The 9,284-nt window shown below is 38.6% G+C and overlaps 1 protein-coding gene across 2 annotated transcripts; it reads right to left on the reverse strand.

Moving 5' to 3' along the window:
• Window positions 1-2,666: 2,666 nt before the first annotated feature.
• LOC139364483 (zinc finger protein 135-like) lies at window positions 2,667-8,435 on the reverse strand. 2 transcript variants are annotated; one of them, XR_011626472.1, is made up of 3 exons: window positions 7,887-8,435; window positions 4,498-6,250; window positions 2,667-4,356 (listed from the first exon to the last, which is right to left on the reverse strand). XR_011626472.1 is itself a non-coding variant. In XM_071101270.1 (2 exons), the coding sequence occupies exons 1-2, from the start codon at window positions 8,191-8,193 to the stop codon at window positions 5,364-5,366; spliced, it is 1,194 nt and encodes a 397-aa protein (XP_070957371.1). In that variant the 5' UTR covers window positions 8,194-8,421; the 3' UTR covers window positions 2,667-5,363. The 2 variants fall into 2 exon arrangements, 1 of the variants encoding a protein (XP_070957371.1); XM_071101270.1 differs by having other exon boundaries at window positions 2,667-6,250; window positions 7,887-8,421.
• Window positions 8,436-9,284: the final 849 nt, after the last annotated feature.

Raw genomic sequence — 9,284 nt, forward strand, 5'->3', positions numbered from 1 at the left:
TTCTCCCCCTGTGTATGTATTCTTTCATGCTTATTATGATGCCTTAACCGGTTAAATCTCTTTCCACACAGGGATCAGTGGTAGGTCTTATCCCCTCCTGTGTGTGTCAGGCCCCCTAACTTGGTAAAACTCTTTCCACACAAGGAGCATTGGTAGAGCTTTTCTTGTGTGTGTCCCCTCTCATGCTTTTTCAGACTCGTTAACCACCTAAATCTCTTTTTACACTGGGAACAGTGGAAGGGCTTTTCTCCTGTATGTATTCTCTCATGTGCTTTCAGATGTAGTAATCGGGTAAAACTATTTCCACAGTAGGAGCTGTGGTGTTGTCTCGCTGGTTTGGGCATCTCTGTGTCTGGTTCCTCTGAAGGACTCTTTCTGCTGTCAGAGTGAGAGTCTGGTCTCTCTTCTGCCAAAGACAGAGTAATTGGTTTTATACTAAAGAGAGACCTGAATGAAATCTACACATAATATAACTGTTTTTCTTTTAGGTTTAATCCAGATACCTCAATAACCCGAGGTCAGTCTCCACAACATTACATCATTAAACAAAAACTTGGTGACGGTGAGATTGTCATGTTTATAGGTCATGTTTAGGCTGAGCAGAGCTCTATAATAATTGATAATGTCATATTTTAGGCTGAGCAGAGCGCTATAATAATAGATAATGTCATGTTTTAGGCTGAGCAGAGCTCTATAATAATAGATAATGTCATGTTTAGGCTGAGCAGAGCTCTATAATAATAGATAATGTCATGTTTTAGGCCTAGCAGAGCTCTATAATAATATATTCTGTCATGTTTTAGGCTGAGCAGAGCTCTATAATAATATATTCTGTCATGTTTTAGGCTGAGCAGAGCTCTATAATAATAGATAACGTCATGTTTTAGGCTGAGCAGAGCTCTATAATAATATATATGACTACTGGCTGCATTTGATCCAATGTTAATAATGTTTTGTTGGTGGCCCACTTCATCTCTAAAGTAATAATTACTATATTTTCTAAATGATCATTCTTTAGTTCAGCCTTTCCTTCAAATGGCTATTTTGGCCATGTTTTTTGTAGACTTACAAACTTTTGCTAATACGTTCAGTCTCCCCAAAACGCTTGTCCTTTTGCTAATATGTTCAGTCTCCCCAAAACGCTTGTCCTTTTGCAAATATGTTCAGTCTCCCCAAAACACTTGTCCTTTTGCAAATATGTTCAGTCTGTCTAAAACACTTGTCCTTTTGCTAATATGTTCAGTCTCCCCAAAACGCTTGTCCTTTTGCTAATATGTTCAGTCTCCCCATTACACGTGTCCATTTCATGTCAATAATGCTTCTTATTTTATGTATTTCTCCAACATGATTTAGAAATCTGCTTTTTGCGTATTTACACACTCCATGCAAGGTCTACAATAGACACACGTCATCTGTCTCTGAAATGGTCCATAATATGAGGTCAACTACCTGCCCCTTGAACCCTGTTCCCACAGGACTCATACAATCATAAATCACTTTCTTAATTCAGGCACTGTGCCTAATTCCCTTAAAACTGCCTCAAAACTACAGTTCACTACGTTCTGCCCCTGAACAGGCAGTTAACCCACTGTTCCTAGGCCGTCATTGAAAATAAGAATTTGTTCTTAACTGACTTGCCTGGTTAAATAAAGGTAAAATAAATAAATAAAAATATATCACAAACCCGGGGTGACTTATTGCAATTATACACTGGTTACCAATGTAATTAGAACAGTAAAAATATATGTTTTGTATACGGCCTGATATACCATGGCTGTCAGCCAATCAGAATTCAGGGATTTAATCCAGCAGACCTCCGCTTCTTTAACTGTAGGGGTGTAGTTTAGGGAGCTCATGTTCGGGGACGTTAGCTAGCTAGCTATCATTAGCGACTAGGCTAGTGCTAACTTAACCAGCCAGCTACTACTATAGCTGACTAATAAAAAATAAGTAGATAGTAGATACGACAGAAGTGTGTCTAAAACACAGCAGCTAATATACACCAAAAGCGTCTAAATAGCTTGAATCTTTCGGCTATGTTGGCTAGCAAGCTACCGAGGTGGTTGACGAGTTGTTTCTGAAGAACCGTCCACTAGATTATTCGTCACGGTGGCAGCATCGCCTGAAAGACGCACATCGCCGTCTGCTGACTAGAGAGGAAACGCAGTTGAGGATCATATTTTATTTTCAGACAAAGATTATTTTTAATGGATTTAATTAAATAATACTATTATATTGACACATACAAAGACAAGAAAGTGTTGATTGACTAGTACGAATACAAAATGTTTACTACAGCACATTTAATGCAGTTTCTCTAAGTCAGACTAAATCTAAATAAGTAGCCAGCTACTGTCGGTCTATACCGCTCCTACATGGTGTACCAATACATCATGTAGATGTATATAATGAACAAACTAGGTCTAGGTCAGACTGGAGTGGGAAACGCAGTTGAGAGAAATATTTTATTTTCAGATAAAGTTCATTTTAAATGTACTTAATAAATAAATAAAATACTTTAGTTTACAGCGCATTCGGAAAGTATTCAGACCCCTTGTCTTTTTCCACATTTTGTAACCTTACAGCCTTATTCTAAAATGGATTAAATAGAAAATGTTCCTCATCCATCTACACACAATACTGCGTAATGACAAAGCAAAAGCAGGTTTTTAGAAATTATCGGAAATTTATTACAAATAAAAAACAGAAATACCTTATTTACATAAGTATTCAGACCCTTTGCTATGAGACATATTAGGGACATATTGAATCTCTCCCTATCCCATCTGGACAAGAGGAATACCTATGCAAGAATGCTGTTCATTGACTATAGCTCAGCATTCAACACCATAGTACCCTCCAAGCTCTTCATTAAGCTTGAGGCCCTGGGTCTGAACCCTGCCCGACTTCCACCCCCAGGTGGTGAAGGTAGGAAAAAACACCTCAACGTCGCTGATACCCACAAGGATGGGTGCTCAGCCCCCTCCTGTACTTCCTGTTCACCCATGACTGCGTGGCCACGCACGCCTCAATCATCAAGTTTGCAGACGACACAACAGTAGTAGGCCTGATTACCAGCAATGATGAGACAACCCACAGGGACGAGGTGAGGGCCCTGGGAGTGTGGTGCAAGGACAATAACCTCTCGCCCAACGTCAACAAAACAAAGGAGATGATTGTGGACAGGAAACAGCAGAGGGTGCACCCCCCTACCTACATCGATGGGACGCAGTGGAGAAGGTTGCAAGTTTAAAGTTCCTCGTCGTACACATCACTGACAAACTGACATGGTCCACCCACACAGAAACGTGGTGAAGAAGGCGCAACAGCGACTCTTCAACTCCAGGAGGCTGAAGAAATTTGTCTTGGCACCTAAAACCCTCACAAATCTTTACAGATGCACAATTGAGAGCATCCTGTCAGGCTGTCTCACCGCCTGTTACGGCAACTGATACCGCCTGATGCGGTCTGCCCAACACATGCTCCTTTTGCGAAAGTTTAGTCTCCTGGTAAAAAAACACTTTGCCAAAAAAAACATGCAAATTGCTGGAAGTGTGCTAATTTTATGGATCTACTTTTGATGAAATAAGGAAAATATTCAATTTACTTCTAGGGAAAATATTGTACAATAAAACCGGACTAAAAGTTCAAATCCCCACCTGCTCCTTGATTATCTATAATAATTCCGGGCACTCAACAAAACATATAGCGTCCTCCATTACTCTGTGTACAGCATACCTCTGAAAGCAATCTGCACAAACCTGGTTACATTTGACATATCAAGCTTTTGACTTTATAAACAGTTGGCAGGCATGCTGTAACGTCTCCTTTGCCAGTCAACATGATTAAACACAACTGTTACAGTGGCTTAAATGAAGGAATGGAACACTATTAGATTCTAAATAGAAGAAAATATGGAATGGACTATTGGATTCCAAATAGAGTAAAGGATGGAATGGACACTATTAGATTCTATATAGAGGAAAAGATGGAATGGACACTATTAGATTCTATATAGAAGAAAGGATGGAATGGAAATCTATTAGATTCTTTATAGAGGAACGGATGGAATGGAACACTATTAGATTCTAAATAGAGGAAAGGATGGAATGGACACAATTAGATTCTAAATAGAGGAAAGGATGGAATGGAACACTATTAGATTCTAAATAGAGGAAAGGATGGAATGGACACTATTCGATTATAAATAGAGGAAAGGATGGAATGGACACAATTAGATTCTAAATAGAGGAAAGGATGGAATGGAACACTATTAGATTCTAAATAGAGGAAAGGATGGAATGGACACTATTAGATTATAAATTGAGGAAAAGATGCAATGGATACAATTCGATTCTATATAGAGGAAAGGATGGAATGGACAATAATAGATTCTAAATAGAGTAAAGGATGGAATGGACACTTTTAGATGTAATATAGAGGAAAGGATGGAATGGACACTATTAGATTCTATATAGAGGAAAGCAACACTGTTACATTCTAAATAGAGGAAAGAATGGAGTGGACACTATTAGATTCTAAATAGAGGAAAGGATGGAATGGATACAATTATATTCTATATAGAGGAAAGGATGGAATGGACACTATTAGATTCTAAATAGAGGAAAAGATGGAATGGATACAATTCGATTCTATATAGAGGAAAGGAACACTGTTACATTCTAAATAGAGGAAAGAATGGAGTGGACACTATTAGATTCTAAATAGAGGAAAGGATGGAATGAATAGTTTGATTCTATATAGAGGAAAGGATGGAATGGACACTATTAGATTCTAAACAGAGGAAAGGATGGAATGGAACACTATTAGATTCTAAATAGAGGAAAGGATTGAATGGAACACTATTAGATTCTAAATAGAGGAAAGGATTGAATGGAACACTCAGATTGGAAATAGCAGTGAGGTCACAAACAGGTCCCATCCTCAAGTCTCCCTTTTTGAAGTGAGTTTGGAGAATCACTATGCAGCATCTTAAAAATAGTTTATATGTCTGAACTTAGAATCAAATAGACTTCCCTTTATTTAATCAGATATGTCAATTGAGAATCAATACACATTTACAATGACAATCTTAATGAATAAATACTAATATCAATCTATTTAATAATTAACATGTTTGAAAAATCCCAACTATATAGTGAACAACATTTCAGGGTTTACACTTGCATTCAATCAATCTTAAGTTCATAATTAAACATCATATATTTTTGTTAGCTCTTATAATCTGACTTTCGACATGACCATGTTTTGAGCTGGAAAAGAAAACGTAGACCTATTTTTCAGTATGATTTCATTCGTACAATATGATTTAATGTAGCATGAACAAAAACACAATTTCTCAATCAAAAACATAAGTCAGAACACAGCCTCTCTATTCTCTCGTGTGATTTCAGATCCTTTGACTGGGAAAATGTCTTTTCACAATGAGAGCAGTGGTATGTCTTCTCCTCCTGTGTACTAGTATGTTGGAAAGGCTTTTCTCCAGTGTGTTTTCTCTCATGCCTTTTCAAGCTCCCTAACCGGGTAAAACTCTTTTCACACCGGGAACATTGGTAAGGCTTTTCTCCTGAGTGTATTCTCTCATGCACTTTCAGGCTCCCTCGATGGGTAAAACTCTTTTCACACCGGGAACATTGGTAAGGCTTTTCTCCTGTGTGTATTCTCTCATGCTCCTTCAGGCTCGCATACCACCTAAAATTCCTTTCACAGTGGGAACAGTGATAAGGCTTCTCTCCAGTGTGTCCCCTCTCATGTGTTTTCAGGCTCCCTAACTGAGTAAAACTCTTTACACAGTGGGAACAGTGGTAAGGCTTCTCTCCAGAGTGTATTCTCATATGTATTTTCAGGTTCCCTAACCCAGTAAATATCTTTCCACACTGAGAGCAGTGGTAGGTCTTCCTATCTTCTGTGTGTATTTCTTCATGTTGTTTCAGGTACCGTAACTGGGTAAACCTCTTTCCACACTGGGAACATTGGAAACGCTTTTCTCTTGTGTGTGTCCTCTCATGCTCTTTTAGGTTCCCTAACTTGGTAAAACTCTTTCCACAGTGGGAGCAATCGTAAGGGTTTTCTCCTGTATGCGTTCTCTCATGTTCTTTGAGGTTCCTTAACCACTTAAAACTCTTTCCACACTGGGAACAGCGGTGTTGTCTCGGTGGTTTGGGCGTCTCTGGGTCCGATTCCCCTGCAGGACTCTCCCCGCTGTCAGAGTGAGAGTCTGGTCCCTCTCCTACCAAAGACAAACAGAGTATTTAGTTAAATACTAAACAGAGAACTGAATTAAACCTCCATAAAATAAAACTGCCTTCCTGTGGAGCTAGATTCCTCAAAAACCTGAAGTCAGTTTTCAGAACATTCCATAATTTAATAAAAACTTGGTGGCCGCCCTAATAATAATAATGTAGAACATAAAATCAAATCTTTCTATCATGTTTATAGGCTTAGCAGATCTCTAAAATAGGGAAAGGGGGATACCTAGTCAGTTGTACAACTGAATGGATTCAAGTGAAATGTGTGTCCCGCATTTAACCCAACCCCTCTGAATCAGAGAGGTGCGGGGGGCTGCCTTAATCGACATCCATGTCATCGGCGCCCGGGGAACAGTGGGTTAACTGCCTTGCTCAGGGGCAGAATGACAGCTTTTTACCTTGTCAGCTCGGAGATTTGATCCAGCAACCTTTCGGTTACTGGCCCAACGCTCCTACCTGCCAGGCTACATAATGTCGTATTTTATGCGGAGCAGAATTCTAGAATAATAGATAATGTCGTGTTTATAGGCTGATCAGAGCTCTATAATAATAGATAATGTCATGTTTATAGGCTGACCAGAGCTCTATAATAATAGATAAAGTCATGTTTAGGCTGAACAGAGCTCTATAATAATATATATTGTCATGTTTATAGGCTGAGCAGAGCTCTATAATAATAGATAATGTCATGTTTATAGACTGAGCAGAGCTCTATAATATTAGATAATGTCATGTTTATAGGCTGAGCAAAGCTCTATAATAATAGGTAATGTCATGTTAATAGACTGAGCTCTATTATCTATCTATAGCTTGACAACATTCAGCTGTTTTCGTGATATGTATTATCTAACACTTACAATTTCTTTCCTTTTTGGTTACTAGGCAGTTCTATCAACATTTAGCAACTACGTTAAACTAGTAACATTAGCAAACCCGTTAGCTATATTTCAGAGGTTAAAGGTTGTATATTCAAATTTTATAAAACTCTCATAACCTAATTTAACTTACATGAATTGCAATAAAAATCGGTGATTAGCTAGCTAGAAGTGTGTATGTAGTCAAAGTTATTATAATTATTTTTGTTTCTTGTTGACTATTTTAATTGAAAGCTATCACAGTAAGGTAGTTATGTTGGATAAATAAAACACATAAGAAGCAGTATGTATCTTACATTAAAGGGCCAATGCAGCTATTTTAAATCTCAACCTCAAATTCTTTCTGGGTAACGAAGAAGTTCATTCCTGGTTTTGTTTTCAAAGATGTTCACTGTCTGGGTGTTCACTTCCCCCACGGGTTACTATAGCAACACACATCACCCCCACGGGTTACTATAGCAACACACATCACCCCCACGGGTTACTATAGCAACATACATCACCTATCATTTATAACTTGTTTGTCAATTCTGAGTGACATTAAAGTTGTGAATTTTCTAATCCATTGTTAAGGTTTTGTTGGTGACCCGCTCTTTGGTGGTATACACATCTTACAGTGTAGTTATCAATTCCTACATTAAATAATAACATATTCAAGCATAAACATTCAGTAGAATGCTGCTTTAAAACCATGCATCAGTTAAACAATAGTTTGTGCTCCTGTTTTTAAGACAGTACTTACTGGTTTTAATCAGATCGCCTGTCTCCTCCTCCTGCTCATGTTCTTCCTTCTCCTCCTTCAATGTGACAGTTATCTCTCCCTCCTTCACTCCAAAAACTGCATCCTCCTCTTTTATTGTAACATCCTCCTCCTCTTTCACTTTGAACGCGTCTTTCTCTTCTTCTTTCACTGTAACAGCCTCACCCTCTACTTCTTGTTTTACTGTGATATCCTCCTCTTTCACGACAATGTTCAGCCACAGACCCTCTTTCTCCGTCCAGCAGACCTCCTCTTCTTTAGCAGGAGGGCAGTAGATTGGTGAGTTCATGGTAGGAGGTGGTAGCCAGCTAACCTTGCTAGCGACTAGCCTAGCGACTAGCCTACCGTTACCCGACTAAACGGAAATATGACATTAAATGGGGAAATTAGTTATATGACAGATGCTTAAAATACAGAGGCAAATATGCACCGAAGCAGTCTAAACAGCTTGAATGTTTCGGCTAGGAAATTACCGCGGTGGCTGACTAGATGTTATTGAAGAAGCGTCCCGTCCACTAAATTATACGTCACGCTGATCGCGTCGCCATCTGTTGACTGGAGTGGTTAACGCAGATAAATGTTTATTTTATTTCCAGACCAAAAAAAATCATTTGTACATTTCTTTCATTAAATAATAATACAATGGTCAGACAACTGCAGATTTGTAATAAATATGAATTTAAAACCTACTTCCACATTCTACCAACCCAACAGATGTTTCTACTATGAAGCAACGCTTTCAGGTTAATTAAAGTTTAATTCCCAAATAGCAAATACAGGTTTGGTACATTATCAGGTATTGGAGCGTTGAAAGATGATGCACAACAACGGTTTCTTCCAGAAAACCACGACTCCAATAACCACCGCGGTCGAAATAACTGTAAAGTACGTCACCATCGAAACAACTACCGCTACAATCGACCTGTTCGCAATACACGGGTATTGGGATCTGACCTCATTGATCTGTCAGTAAGCTATGTTTACATGGGTATTGGGATCTGACCTCATTGATCTGTCAGTAAGCTATGTTTACATGGGTATTGGGATCTGACCTCATTGATCTGTCAGTAAGCTATGTTTACATGGGTATTGGGATCTGACCTCATTGATCTGTCAGTAAGCTATGTTTACATGGGTATTGGGATCTTACCTCATTGATCTGTCAGTAAGCTGTGTTTACATGGGTATTGGGATCTGACCTCATTGATCTGTCAGTAAGCTGTGTTTACATGGGTATTGGGATCTGACCTTATAGATCTGTCAGTAAGCTATGTTTACATGGGTATTGGGATCTCAGCTATAGTATAATTCGTCAACCGTTCCATAGCATCTTAGTTCATTTAGAGACAAACAATTATGCATTTTTTTTAATCATGAAGT

Source organism: Oncorhynchus clarkii, chromosome 13, assembly GCF_045791955.1.
Source record: "Oncorhynchus clarkii lewisi isolate Uvic-CL-2024 chromosome 13, UVic_Ocla_1.0, whole genome shotgun sequence".
Taxonomy (NCBI): domain Eukaryota; kingdom Metazoa; phylum Chordata; class Actinopteri; order Salmoniformes; family Salmonidae; genus Oncorhynchus; species Oncorhynchus clarkii.